Source organism: Babylonia areolata, chromosome 6 (assembly GCF_041734735.1).
Source record: "Babylonia areolata isolate BAREFJ2019XMU chromosome 6, ASM4173473v1, whole genome shotgun sequence".
Classification (NCBI taxonomy): Eukaryota; Metazoa; Mollusca; class Gastropoda; order Neogastropoda; family Buccinidae; genus Babylonia; species Babylonia areolata.
This window is the reverse complement of record NC_134881.1, coordinates 21,093,596-21,109,614: the sequence shown is the minus strand read 5'-3', so window position 1 is coordinate 21,109,614 and position 16,019 is coordinate 21,093,596. Positions and strand designations below refer to the sequence as shown.

At 45.0% G+C, this 16,019-nt stretch overlaps 1 protein-coding gene across 1 annotated transcript in view; it reads right to left on the bottom strand.

The window, feature by feature from the left end:
* LOC143283468 (cubilin-like) overlaps positions 1–16,019 on the bottom strand; it is a 210,814-nt gene that overhangs the window by 41,647 nt on the left and 153,148 nt on the right. Inside the window, exon 5 of the mRNA XM_076589709.1 lies at positions 599–816. Coding sequence (XP_076445824.1) covers positions 599–816 — 218 coding nt within the window. The remainder of the gene's footprint in view (positions 1–598; positions 817–16,019) is intronic.

Here is a 16,019-nt window from a genome sequence, read left to right as displayed (position 1 = left end):
TCTGAAGTGTTTGGTTGTGGTCAAATGTATAAATGGATTTCTTTGGGTTTTTTTTTTTGTTGTTGTTGGGGGGGGGCGGGGGGAGGGCAGGAGGGGGGGGGGGGAGAGGGGATGTGCATGTTTTCAGCTCCATGGCAAAACTGTGAATAATGTTTGTTGTTGTTGCTCTTTCTAAACCTCATATGCACATGAGAATAGCACACAGACACACACACACACACACACACACACACACAGACACACTCCCCTACCCCCAACAGACAAACTCCATACCCACAATCACCTCCCCCCCCCGATCCCCCCCTACTCCCCCGCACAGCACGCATAACAAACTGTGTAATCCGTGTATGTATTGCTTTGTGTCTGTAAAAACATTGCGATTTCATGAAATAAAGCATTCTATTCTATTCCCACCCAAACCAAAGACGGCCAGCTTCCACCTCCCCCAACAACATCACCCAGAACACCCACCTGCTTTCCCCAAACTATTCTATTCTAATCTACCCCGCCCCCACCCCATCCCCCTACTCCCAAAGACGCCCCCGCCCCGCCCCGCCCAGCCCAAACAAAACACCACCACCAAAACAAAAACACCTACTGTCATCGAAGAACTCGAAGGACGCCTGGAAGCCCCTGTTGGTCTTGGTGTTGTCGGTGAAGAAGGAGACGATGAGGACGTTGCCCGTGGAGATGATCTTCTGCTTGGGCAGGTTGTCCATGCTCTCCCCACAGAACCTGCCGAACAGCACGGCGTCCAGCAGGTCCTCGCTCTCGTCCTGAAGCTGGGCGTACACGTCCACGTAGTCACTCTCACACCTGGAGGGGGGAACAGTGCCGTGTGGATACAGGTATGAACAGGTAGATAGATGGATACAATTAATAGAGTTACACGTCCACGTAGTCACTCTCACACCTGGAGGGGGGTGGGGGAGGGACAGTGCCGGGTGGATACAGGTATGAACAGGTAGATAGACAGATGGATAAAATTAATAGAGTTACACGTCCACGTAGTCACTCTCACACCTGGAGGGGGGTGGGGGAGGGACAGTGCCGGGTGGATACAGGTATGAACAGGTAGATAGATGGATAAAATTAATAGAGTTACACGTCCACGTAGTCACTCTCACACCTGGAGGGGGCTGGGGGAGGGACAGTGCCGGGTGGATAAAGGTATGAACATGTAGATAGATAGATAAAATTAATAGTTACACGTCCACGTAGTCACTCTCACACCTGGGGGGACATAACCGTGTGGATACAGGTATGAACAGGTAGATAGACAGATGGATGGATAAAATTAATAGTTACACGTCCACGTAGTCACTCTCACACCTGGAGGGGGGTGAGGGGAGGGACAGTGCCGGGTGGATACAGGTATGAACAGGTAGATAGAGTTACACGTCCACGTAGTCACTCTCACACCTGGGTGGCGGAAGGGGGGGGGCAGTGGATACTGGTGAGAACAGGTAGGTAGGTAAGTAGGTACGTAGACAGACAGATAGATTGACATAGATATAGATAGACGTCCACGTCCACGTAGTCACTCTCACACCTGGGTGATAGTGTCGGGTGGAGACAGGTGTGAACAGATGGGTGGATGGATTGGTTGAAATAATAAAGTTGCACGTCCACGTAGTCACTCTCACACCTGGATGATAGTGTCGGGTGGAGACAGGTGTGAACAGATGGGTGGATGGATGGATAGAATTAATAAAGTTGCACGTCTACGTAGTCATTCTCACACCTGGGTGATAGTGTAGTGTCGGGTGGAGACAGGTGTGAACAGATGGGTGGATGGATGGATAGAATTAATAAAGTTGCACGTCCACGTAGTCATTCTCACACCTGGGTGATAGTGTCGGGTGGAGACAGGTGTGAACAGATAGGTGGATGGATGGATAGAATTAATAAAGTTGCACGTCCACGTAGTCATTCTCACACTTGGATGACAGTGTCGGGTGGAGACAGGTGTGAACAGATGGGTGGATGGATGGATAGAATTAATAAAGTTGCACGTCCACGTAGTCATTCTCACACCTGGGATGGGGGTGGGGGGTGGGGGACAGTGGAGACAGGTAGATGGCTGGCTGGATAGACAGATGCAGACATACAGATAGAAGGGCACGTCCACGCACTCACTCTCAAACCTGGGGAACAGTGCCGGGTGGAGACAGGTGAGAACGGGTAGATAGATGATGGATGGATAGATAGATGCAGACATATGAATAGATAGATAGACGTCCACGTCCTCGTAGTTATTCTCACACCTGGGACAGTGCCGGGTAGGTGTGAACAGGTAAACAGATATACAAACATGATACACATGTATGCATATGTATATATACATATATACAATGGATAGACAAACAGACGGACAGATGATAGATGGAGAGGCGCACACGCCCGTGTAGTTACTCTCACTCCTGGGACAGTGTTAGGTGAATACAGTTGCAAGCAGGCGGACAGATGGATGGATATATGGAAAGAAAAATACAAATAGATAGATAGATAGATAGATAGATAGGTAGGTAGCAGAAAGGTGTACATGTCCACATCGCCTCTCCAACAACTCCGGTGAGGTGGATACACACAGACTGGTCGATGGATAGATAGGTAGAAACACACACACATTCACACATGGACGCGCGCGCACGCGCACATACAAACACACACCAACACACACGCGCGCGCACTCGCCAGCATCTGTGTGTTGTTTGGTGGTAAGGGATCGCTGTTCTGTTTTGCTGTTTCCTGGTAGGTTAGCGCCTTTTCTCTTAATTCCTTCCCTTCTCTTTATTCCAGCTTTTTTTCCCTACACTGAATGGACTCCATGGGAGAACGTAGCAAAGTCCCAACCTTATCACACACACAAAAAGTTTAAAGGTGACTTTAAAAAAAAATATTTTCTTTTTCTTTTTACAAGAACACACCGACTTTCTTTCTCAAACCCAATTGCCGTGTTCCGGCACTTTAAACCGGTTCGCTCTGCACCCTAGCTACTAAAACCCTCTCTCAACTGGGTGTCGAAGATTTCCTTTGCCCCCCCTCCCCCCACCGCCCCGCACCCTGTCGCCCCCCCCCTCCCCCCCCTCCAGTGAGGGTCTCCTCCCTAGGGTCATTTCCTCGTCTGTCGCACTTCTAGCTGCAAAACCTTTGGGCGACAGGGAATAGAATCGATTCCTCGGTGATCGAACCAAGTGTTGGCTTAAGTTTTTTTGTTTTTTTTTTCCTTTTCTTCTTCTTCTTCTCCCCAACCTTGTAGAGAGGCTCGTCAAAGTCCCGGACTTGCAACGACTTTCTGCTGGAATAAAAATCGATTCCAAGACCTGCCTGCCTGCCTGCGGGGTTTTAAGTCGTTGTTGTTGAAAGTGAAGTTTAAGGTACATCTTCTATTACAGCCACCATGCTTTTTTTTCTAATTCAATTTAATAGTTCTTTGCGTATGACGTAATGTGTCAACCTGCTGACGTCAGTTTCCCAATTTCAGCTGTTGACGAATGTCTGTGTCTGAGGACTGGTCCAAGTACCCTACATCACCACTACCAAGCCATCAAGAAAGAAATGAGAGAGAGAGAGAGGGATAGAGAGAGAGAGAGAGAGAGAGAGAGAGAGAGCGAGACAGACAGACAGAGAGACAAGAAGATACACACACACACACACACACACACACACACACACATATATATATATATATATATATATATATATATATATATAGAGAGAGAGAGAGAGAGAGAGAGAGAGAGAGAGAGAGAGAGAGAGAGAGAGAGAAAGCGACCGCCAGTTTCACCAACAGACATCAGGACTTCCTCTTAAAACAACAGGAACTCCCCCGCCCCCCCCACCCGCCCTGAAAACAACAGCCAATATCACCAACAGACAGCCTGACTTCCCCCTTAAAGTCAAAACAACAGCCAATATCACCCACAGACAGCCATGACTTCCCCCTTAAAGTCAAAACAACAGCCAATATCACCAACAGACAGCCTGACTTCCCCCTTAAAGTCAAAACAACAGCCAATATCACCCACGAACAGCCAGACAGGACTCCACCCCATTTTTACGAACAACACCACTCCCGGCAGTGGACAATATCAAGACCCTAACACCGAAAAACTTGACCTGAAAGATTTCGTCGAACAGGTCGTCAAATCGAGCTCTATCCACGCAGGAACCCATAAACCCAGTAAAGTCGTGAGAGGCAAACATACATCTGTCACACTTCACAGTGCTGCACGGTTGTGAAGGTTCTGCTTCGGCTATGTTTGAATGAGCTTAAATGAAGCACGTTATCTTCGTGAGGTCCGGCTCTTTTTCGCGTGTGTTATCATTTTCCTTTTCGAGGATCTGCTAGTCACCAAAGGTGAAGCACTGACCAGTCATGCTAATACTGCTTCATCTGCCAATAGGCAGATTTAGTTTTCACTCATGTTAAATCCGCACTTTGTCAGCTGGAGAAAGAGGGGGGGCAGAAAGACCGACAGTTAGACGGATAAACAGAGAGAGAGAGAGAGAGAGAGAGACAGACAGACAGACAGACAGAGACAGAGAGATAGAGAGACAGATAGAGACAGAGAGAGAAACAGAGTGAGAGACACAACGTGTTGGTTGTTAGCCAACATCTGTTTCATCATTATTGCGACAGTTTCATCGCTGCAAAAGCCTTTTTTCATATTCTTTTTTTTTTCTTCTTTTTACCTGTATCGCAATCGATGGTTGACAGACTTGTTCTTAATTTTTCTTTACTTAGTTCTTTTATCTGCAAGCTGCTCATCAAGATTGCACCAGAAGCCACTTCGTCAGCTCGCTTATTTCCCCTGACGCATGCACGGCCAGGGCAGTCATTATACCTACAGTTCTAGCACCGGGGGGCAGGGGGGAGGGGGGGGAGCGGGGGAGGGGGGGGGAGCGGGGGAGGGGGGGGGTCCTCGTTGTGCAATACCAGCCCGGAATTCTCATCCCTATGTTACACTTTCCCAAACCACCGACTTTAATTTTGTGTTAAAAAGTAATTGTTCCCACCCCCCCTCTCCTTCCCGAAAAAACATTTATCTTTGTGTGTGGCGAGATCACGCTATTCCTCTGTGAGCGATTCTGAGAGAGATTCGCGAAAGCTTGGTTTTGTGTCGGTCACGTTAGAATGAAGAGACGGCAGTGAGGGAGTCTTGGGGAAACAGCCAGGGTCACGCAAGTGTGTGCAGTACAAAGCATAATGCACGTTTTATTGTTATCATCGTCATTAGTATCATCATTATCATCATCATCATCATCATATTATCATTATGCTAATTATCATCATCATCATCATCATCATATCATCATCATCATATTATTATTATTATTAATGTTGTTGTCGTCATCATCATCATCATTATTATCATTATTATTATTGTTATTGTCAATTCACTTTTTGTTCATACCGGACTTCGCTCCAAACAATGATAATGCATAATAATCGCAAACTGGAGGAGAAAAATGAAGAAAAAAAAACAAAACAAAAAAAAACAACAACAACAAAAAAACGAAAGGAAAATAACAAGACAGAAGAGAAGGAGGGAAAAAAGGGGAATAACTGAGAGAAAAACAACATAACACAAATGATTCCAAGATAAGAGACTTACAATGTTCAGAGACTTTTAATCTAACGTCCCAAGCCACAAAGGCCATTTTAACAGTCCTAAAAAATCACAGCCTCTATACACAGCACTCTAAACATTTTCGAAACACCACATTTATCGGGTCATTTGACGTAACTTCCTCTTCCCAAGAACAGGAAAACCCTTTAAAGTCTCAACTTAAAAATCGTCTGCGGTATTTCTCCGACATTTTAAAAGCACAAATACTTTCATCCTTTTCAAAGACCACCTTTATTTGGTTACTTCAATCTCTTTAGTCCATAGTCATGCCGACAAAAACGACATCATCATCTCTGTTTAACAGCTACGTATACCCATGTATCCGTTGAAAGGAAGGGAATGGGGGTATTAAACCTTGTGCAATGCGTAACTAAGGGAAAATAAGAGAGAGAGAGAGAGAGAGAGAGAGAGAGAGAGAGAGAGAGAGAGAGAGTCGAAATCTTTCCATTTTAATATTGTTAATACTCACGCCAGCTGGTATTATTATTATTTTTTCGTGTTTCCTTTGCGTTTTCCTCTACCATTGCGACTTTCTATATCTCTAAAAAAAACAAACCCAACAAACAAACAAAAAAAACCCAGACAACCGAACACCGGGTTAAAACATAGACTCACTTTGTTTACACAAGTGAGTCAAAAATGTTAATTCCGTGGCCGAGGCTAGCTTTTGTTCAGAACTAAATGTACGGCATCTTGACCACCATACAGCGACCACAGAACTAAACTCTGCAGCAGCGCAGGGAGGGTGTGGGGGTGGGGGGGGGAGGAGATGAAAAAGAAAATAAGAAAGAAAACGATGCGCACAGTACAAACCACGTCCATCTCAATTCAAAAGAGATCTCCATGGCAACATCAATATCATCCCCTGATCGTGATCGATTCCCTGCTGGGGAGCAAGACGTCTCGACTCCCTTGACCTGGCATACCTCTGCTGTCAGGGTGACACAATCTGACACTGCCCCACCCCCTCCCCCGCCCCCTTCTCCCCCCTCTCTCTCTCCACACACTGTGACTGGTGACTACTGCTGTTGCTGCTGCAACTGCTGCTGCTGCTACAACAACTACTACTACTGTTGTTGCTGCTGCTACTACCACTACTGTTGCCGCTGCTGCTGCAACTACTGTTGTTGTTATTGTTGCGACGACTACTACTACTACTGTTGCTGCTACTACTACTAATGTCGTTGTTGCTGCTGCTGCTGCTACTGCTACTACTACTGTTGCTGCTACTACTACTATTGTTGCCGCTGGTGCTGGTGCTACTACTACTACTACTGTTGCTGCTGCTACGACTACTGCTGCTCTTACTACTACTACTACTACTACAATTGTTGCTGGTGCTACTACTACAACTACTGTTGCTGCTACTGCTGCTACTACTACTGTTGCTGCTGCTGCTACTACTACTACTACTACTGTTGTTGTTCTCGCTGCTGCTGCTACTACTACTGTTGCTGCTGCTACTCTACTACTACTGCTGTGTCTGTTAGCTGTTTCTTCTACTACTGCTACCGCTACCTTTGCTGTTGCTTTTACCTGTGGCTGCTGCTGCCCTACTCTTATTACTAATGCTGCCGCTGTCGCTGTTGCAACTGTTACTATTGGCTGTTGCTGTCAGTACTATCACTGCTACTGCTGCAGCTACCGTTACTGCTGCTACCGTTGTTACTACTGCCGCTGCTCCTGTTACTACTACTGCTGATACTACTGTTACTACTACCGCTGCTACTGCCGCTACTGTTACTACTGCTCCTGATACTACGGTTACTACTGCTACTGCCACTGTAACAACCGCTGCTGCTACTACTGCTACCACTACTATTACTACTTATGCTATTACCAGAACTGCCGCTTTTGAGAAGTTATAAATGCGCTTGCGCTTGCGCTCGCGCGCGCACACACACACACACACACACACACACATAAATACACAACACACACATACACACTATCCACAACTTTAACAATTTGCAACTTAAAAGTGTTTTTTCATCTGCCTCTACAAAAAGAAACACACACACACACACACACCCACTCACACACACAAACAAAAAAACAACTACCCCTCTCATACCCCCTACCCCAACCCCAAGGATTGAGGAGACGGGTCAGGTATATAAAAGACATACAATTGTTGTTGTCTCAGCTGTGCTCGCTCACACGTACTCCGCACACGTCCACCCCAGTCGGACTTTAGGGGGGAGCCGAGGCAATTACTGCCGTCACGAAGCGGGGTGGGTGCGGGGGGTGGGGGGTGGGGGGGAGGGTCTTGAGCCGTCTAGAAATGAGCCATCTTACGTGTGCTCACTGACAAACAAGGCCACAAAACCCGACAACCCCCCTGGCCCCCCACCCCACCCCCACAGCGACTAGGCGGCAACCTCCCTGTGCCCGGGAAATGATCGTGTTTCCGTCATCGTCTGAGACTGAAGACCACGGACTTATTATTATCACAGAATGTGGAGAATACTTACACGAGGTTGCGGGTGGTCAAATGGTTAGAGCGCGCAAGGGATTCTGTCTCGCCCCAGTTTCCTGGAGTTCGATCCCCCCCACCCCTCCCTGTCTCACCCGGTGGGTTGATTTGACTTATGCCTCTTGACTCCTTGTACTGTATTGTATTTCTCTTTTTGTCACAACATATTTTTCTGTGTGAAATTCGGGCTGCTCTCCCCAGGGAGAGCGCGTCGCTACACTACAGCGCCACCCATTTTTTGGTATTTTTTCCTGCGTGCAGTTTTATTTGTTTTTCCTATCGAAGTGGATTTTTCGACAAAATTTTGCCAGGAACAACCCTTTTGTTGCCGTGGGTTCTTTTAGGTGCGCTAAGTGCATGCTGCACACGGGATCTCGGTTTATCGTCTCATCCGAATGACTAGCGTCCAGACCACCACTCAAGGTCTTGTGGAGGGGGAGAAAATATCGGCGGCTGAGCCGTGATTCGAACCAGCGCGCTCAGATTCTCTCGCTTCCTAGGCGGACGCGTTACCTCTAGACCATCACTCCACTGTACTCCACTTGTGCAGCATAGGGCTGCAACAGTACAGCACTCATCCAGCGGACTCGGCCCCTGGTGGGTTAAGGATGGAGATTTTTTCCCCCGATCTCCCAGGTCAACATATCATGCAAACTTGCTAGTGCCTGAACCCCCTTCGTGTGTATATACGCACGCTTAAGATCAAACTACGCACGTTAAAGATCCTATAATCCAAGCCATCTTTCGGTGGGTCATGGAAACAAGAACACACCAAGCATGCACACATTCGAAAGCACAGTACGGCTGCCTGCATGGCGGGGTACGTAAACAAAAAAAGTCATACATGGAAAATGTTACATATTTGTACGAGCGTGAGTGCGAATGTGTGTGTGTGTGTGTGTGTGTGTATGTGTGTGTGTGTGTGTGTGTGTGTGTGTATGTGCGTGTGTGTACGTGTGTGTGTGTGTGTGTGTGTGTGTGTGTGTGTGTGTAACCTGATTGAATGACGCACCGAGGAAACGTATGATGAGCACCCAAATGGGCTACTATCAGTCGGTTCTTTCCAGGGAGGCAGCCTCTTGTGGCAAATGACCCTGTGTTTGAAAAAACGCTGAGAGCTGGTCAGTGACCGAGGATAGGTGCTATATAAGTATCCATATCATCATCATCATCACCATACACGGACCACAGCATCGAACACCTGTCTACCACCGATTAAAGACAACTGCGGACATCTGTCCAGAACAACTTGACCTTAAGGGCGTCACGCCGATAGGTCGTTCAACTCATCCCTAACCATCAATCATACCACACTTTAAGATACTTCCACGCTGCTGGACGCAGGAGGAGAGGAAGTCAATGCGCTCCAAAGTTCACGGTTCTCAGACCAGTTTACTGGTGTCAACCCATGCCCCCCACCCCACCCCCCGGCACCCCCTCCTCCCCCCACACACCACTCGTCTTCCGACATGACCTTGCTAAGGAAGGAAGCCAACTCACACAGCCGATTCCGAAGAGGCTGGGTCACCCTGAACGGAGGCTACCAGGCACACCAGGATCCCATCAGGACACTGGAGAGGAGACACCAGACTACCATCTACCGCCTTCGCACAGGACACTGCGGCCTCCGAGCACACCTGAAGAGGATTGGAGTGGCAACCACATCCCTGTGTGATTGCAGCCAGGCTGACCAGACCCCATCCCCCATTCTCCAAGACTGCCCCCTGTATGAGAAGATGCGGCAGCAGTCCTGGCCTGGGGATGCGGACCTCAACACCAAGCTCTGGGGAACGGTAGCCGATCTTCGCCGGACGACCAAGTTTGTGGCATCCCTCGGACTTTGATCCTGACTGCGTAGCTGTCGAACGCCAAAGAAAGAAAGTCTTCCGACATGTCTGAAGGCTGCCTTAATATGTCTTCTGTGGATGGAGACAAGAAGAAGAAGAAGAATGCATTTAGTTCGGAATCCTGTGACTTGTAAAATTGCCAAGCATTCCCACACTGCGGGTGATATCTCTCTCTCTCTCTCTCTCTCTCTATCACCTGACCCAGTCAGTCCGCAGTGGGAGGCAGGTTGAAGCACAGAGGACGGGCGAAACAGCAACAGCAACTCCCGCAGTGCCAGTGTCAACTGAAGTGACTGAAGTAGCTGAAGCTATCAGTGACGGCAACCCGGAGAATATCCCCGATTCCCAGTCAGTCGCTGAATCTGATGACGTTGCAGCTGAAGGTGGGCCAAGCACTGACCGTGCCAGTGAGAGACACGATGATCCTCTGTGTCAAACGGACTGCTGGAAAAAGGGGAGTGACTCAGAGACGGGTGGCAGGCAGGATCCAGGCAACACTTTGAGGGCTCAGAGGCCGGCCGGGTTTGGACGAGGCTCACCACCCGCGACACCGACCCAGGATGTACCTAGCCCGGGTTCCAGCATGGGTAACCGTGGTCACGGAAGAGGACGTGGTCGCCGAAGTCCCAGTGACCTTGAGGCATCGCGAGTGGGGCAGGACTCGCCACGGATGACCCGGTCACAGTTCTTTGCCAAGCAGAGCAAAATAACGGACAAGTGGACCAGATCAAGCACTGCTGTCAGTGACAGTGTATGTGAGCCCACAGTGAACAGTACAATCAGTAATGTAGTTAGCTGAGAGTCAGGCCAAAGCCCCGAAACAGATAATTTTTGTGATGATGATTTGGGGGTGAGTAATATTAACGTAAGTGATTGTTCCCTAAAGTCTATTTCTTTATTATCCTTTTGTACCCTTAATGTAGAAGGTTTGTGGTCAATGTTAAATGAAATAGACATTGCATCTTGGATAGGCAAATATCATTTTGCTTTACTGGTTGAAACATTTACTGATTCAGTCCCCAAAACTCTATTCCCCACCCATGATATTTTTGTTTGCCCCGGCGTGAAAGTCTCAGACAGTATGCATGGTCGTCTGTGTGGTGGCATAGTAGTTCTGGTCAGAAAAGATTTGAGTAAATACGTAGAGCAAGTGCCTTTAGAGTTAGACAACATTATTGCCCTAAAAATTTCAAGCACATTGTTTTGTCTGGACAAGGACTGTGTATTTATTGGTGCGTACTTGCCACCTGAGAAGTCAAAATATTACGAAGATACTGATATCTATAATGGTGTAACGATGCTTGAAGACTGCATGCTGGATATTAATAGTCGTTATGGTGAGGTACCCATTATTGTGTGTGGCGACCTTAATTCAAGAACCGCTTCCAGGAATCCATGTATATCCAGTGATCCCATTGATGGCATATATGACATGGACAATACAAATGAATGTGTTGATGACGACGCTGGTTACAATGCGAGATCATCAAAGGATGACGTAATTAATCCATTTGGAAGATACCTGCTGAATGTATGTGATGAATTCCGCTTATCCATTGTCAATGGCCTTAAACAATTCAATTTTTCGAGTGATTTTACATATGTGTCCCCGAATGGTTGTAGTGTGATCGATGTTTTCGTCATTTCTCATTGTTTGCTGAGTAAGTGTAGGCAGTTCAAGATTTTACCTATGGTTGAATCCAAGCACGCAGCTGTCGAGTTGTCACTTTCATGTGCTCAGTTTCAGACTGATGCTGCTTCTGACAATCAGTCATCTTTTTCGTTTTCCAAATATAAATGGGACCCTGAGAAAAGTGATTCATACTGTGATGTCATGTGTTCAGACCATATCGCTACTCTTATTGATGAAGCTTCACACTTGATTGAATGTGATATTGATCTTGCTCTTGAAAAATTTAATGAATGTTTTGAAGTTGCGGGCGAATGTATGTTGAAAACTGTTTCTGTCGGCGCTGAGAAGAGACGAGTTTGGTTTGACTTGGAATGCAGGCAAAGTAGAACGGTATTAAGACAACATTTGAGAAAGGTTAACAGATCAAACAGAGAAGAAGTCAGACTGAATTACATACAAAAAAGACGTGAATATAAGGAGTTACTAAGACGAAAGAAACGGAATTATAAAGTCAATTTTATTCATGATTTACAAAATAATTTAAATGACTCAAAAAAATTTTGGAACACCATTCGTTCAGTCAGACCGCGCTCGTCTTGCCAGACCAGTATTTCAAAAGAGCAGTGGTTTAACCATTTTAAAGCTGTGTTTAGTTCTGACTCCACTGATGTGAATGAATCCATTGCTGAACCCGCTGTGATGTATGTTAGCGCACCATCTGATTTACTGAACTGTAGTATCTCCGAGTCTGAAATACGGATTGCGATCAGAGCTCTGAAAAGCAATAAAGCGGCAGGTCCTGATGGCATCATAGGCGAATTTTACAAAAACAGTGTGGACTGCATTATGCCTTTTCTGGTTAAATTCTTCAACCACATATTTGACAATGGTTTGTTTCCTCAAGAATGGTCTCTTGCAGTCATGCAGCCCCTACACAAAAAGGGCGACGCAAATAATCCAGATAATTTTCGAGGCATTTCACTTTTGAATATATGTAGCAAGATATACAGTTTTGTTCTGAACAAACGTATCAGTAATTGGATTGATGTGCATGGTCTGATTGGGGAAGAGCAGGCGGGTTTTAGAGCAGAACACAGTACAACTGACCACGTGTTCACATTGTATGCCATGGTACAAAAGCAGTTGCTTAGACACAGAAAATTATATGTCGCGTTTATTGATTTTAAAAAAGCTTTTGATAGTGTTTCCAGGAATAAATTATGGGTAATTTTAAAAAAGAATGGTTTAAATGGTAAAATACTGCAGGCTCTGAAAAGTATGTATGAAATAGTTAAAGCAAAAGTACGAGTTGGTGGTGATTTCACAGACAGTTTTATGTGCCCTCGTGGCCTCAAACAAGGTGAAGTATGTTCTCCATTACTTTTTTCTTTATTTATTAACGAATTGACCTCAGATGTGCTTGCGGGTGGCATGCATGGCATCCAGCTTTCTCCTGATTTTGTCCAGCTCTTGATCTTACTTTTTGCTGATGATGTAGCTCTGCTATCCGATACCCCAATAGGTCTTCAAACTCAGCTGAATATATTGTATGACACAGCAAAGCGACTTGATTTAATAGTCAATTTAGAAAAATCTAATGTGGTGGTGTTTAGAAATGGTGGCTACCTTGGTGCGAACGAGAGATGGTTCTATGGAAATGAACTTTTGAAAATTGTAAATGTATATAAGTACTTAGGTATCTTTTTGTCAACCCGCCTTAGTTTTACAGCAACATTAGAAGATCTTGCAAGTCGTGCCAGAAAAGGAGTCGTTGCTATCATTAGAACACTTTGGGCGATTGGAGAACATTCCCCTGGTATCTTTTTTAAAATGTTTGACTGTCAGATACAACCTGTGTTGACATATGGAGCTGAAATATGGGGAGTTACAAAAAATCTTGAATTAATCGAAGGTGTACATCTTTTCGCTTTAAAAAAGTTTTTAGGCGTACATTCAAAAGCTCCTAGACATTTGGTTTATGGTGAAACTGGTAGATTTCCACTCTATGTGATGACTTATGTTAAATGTATTAAGTTTTGGTTACGTCTACTAAAATTAAGCAATGATCGATTCCCCAAGAAAGCATACAATATGTTACTACATCTGCAAACACAAAATTATATCACATGGGCTTGTAGTATTAGAAACGTTTTGTACATGTACGGCTTTGGTTATGTGTGGGAGGCACAAGGTGTTGGTAATGAATGTGTGTTTATTCGTTGTTTTAAGCAACGGTTAATTGATTGTGCAAAGCAAAGCTGGCATTCCTCACTGCTGTCACATGAATTCTATCGAGTGTATTCTGTTTACAACCAATCACTTACAACACCTCCGTACTTACTGGTCGTGAAAAACTTTTTTGTACGCCGTCTACTTTCACGATTTCGAATGGGTATGTCAGATTTGAATTGTCGCTTTTTACAGTATAATCCTGTTCCTGGTGATAAGAGAATGTGTAGTTTTTGTCACACAGCCCTTGAAACAGAATATCACTTTCTTTTGGTTTGTCCAGTTTATCAGACTCTAAGAGAAGAACATTTACCTGCCAAATATCACAGAAACCCAACCTTGTTCAAATTTGCCGCTTTGATGTCCTGTGTGTCGGAATCTTTAGTTGCGAAGTTATCGTTTTTTGTATGCAAGGCTTTTGGCGTGAGAGCGGAGCTTTTGTACTTGGACAAGAGTGGATGAATATAGGTATGCATTTTGTTACCCTGTGGCGTATACGTCAACCCCCCATTCCCCTTTTTTTCCGATTCTTGCAATTTGTAATTATTTTTTTGTAAGTTTTGTTAGCTTGTCAGCATTTCACTTAACCCAGATCGCTGGATCTGTGTGTTTAGCGCGCGAGCGTGCATGTGGGTGTGTATATACGTGCGTGCATGTGTTTGAGGGAAGGGAGAGGAGAGGGAGAGAGATAATGAGAGAGAGAGAGAGAGAGAGAGAGAGAGAGAGAGAGAGCTTGCAAGTCACATGCGCATTGATATATTATTCACACTATTTGATTCATTATGTAATATTTTTGTTAGTGGCCCACTCCTTTGTTATGGGCCGGAGGCCTAACAAATAAACCCTTGTCTTGTCTTGTCTTGTCTTGTCTCTCTCTCTCTCAGTCTGTCCGTTCTGTTTATTGTTTAATTAACATGATCGTTTATTCTATTCATACGTCTGTTTATTCATTAATTTTTTTTTTTTATTCATTCATTAATTCATTTTCGTTTTATTCATCATCAAAACAAGGTTTCGCAACAAACATTTCTTAAACTGAATTCTGATAGGCATTGAGTCACAACTGCACAAAACCTGGTTATAAATCAGATAAAACGTCTCCCCCGATTCAGCTTAGAGACAGCATTTGGGTTGGAAAAATAGTTTTGACATGCCACATACATACACTCGCAAGCAGGAAAAACAACAACAATAATAACAAAGGGTGTCGCTGCACTGTAGCGACACGCTATTCCCGAGGAGAGCTGTTCCGAGTTTCCCGCAGAGAAATGTGTTGTGACAAAGAGTAATAATTATAATACAAAACATGGAAAGGCTCTAACACAATACAATGCAATACAACGCAATACTTCTACTACTTCTTGTTCGCGATACTTCTACTTCTTGTTCGCGTTATGTTCGCGATACTTCTACTTCTTGTTCGCGATACTTCTACTTCTGATACTTCTTCTGCTTCTTGTTCGCGACACTTCTTCTACTCCTGATACTTCTTCTACTTCTTCTTGTTCGCGATATGTTCGCGATACTTCTTCTTGTTCGCGATACTTCTTTACTTCTTCTTGTTCGTCTCTTCACAGTATCCGTCCAACCCGTCTGGTGAATGAATGGCGTCGTCCTCTCCAAGTCCTGTCCGGAGACATGGACGGAGCTATGTGTGCAGTACGGTTGGTGTCGGCCACACGGTGTTTCTGAACGCCTCCAGGAGGGGACAATACAACACAATACAATACAATACAATGCAATACAATACGATATGATACAATACAATACGATACAATACAATACAATACGATACGATACAATACAATACGATACAATACAATACGACACGACACGACACGATACAATACAATGCAATACAATACGATACAATACATTGCAATACAATACGATACGATACTACAATACAATACGATACAACACGATACAATACAATGCAATACGATACGATACAATACAATACGATACGATACAATACGATACAATACAATACGATACGATACGATACAATACGATACAACACAATATAATACAATACGATACAATACAATACAATACGATGTATGATACATTACAATGTATGATAATCATCTTCGATTATGACCATCAGAACAGCAGAGAAGGTAACTGCTGTCCCGACCACCTGGGCAAGAATTTGATTATAGTGGAAAGTGTCTTGCCCAAGGTACATCCCCACT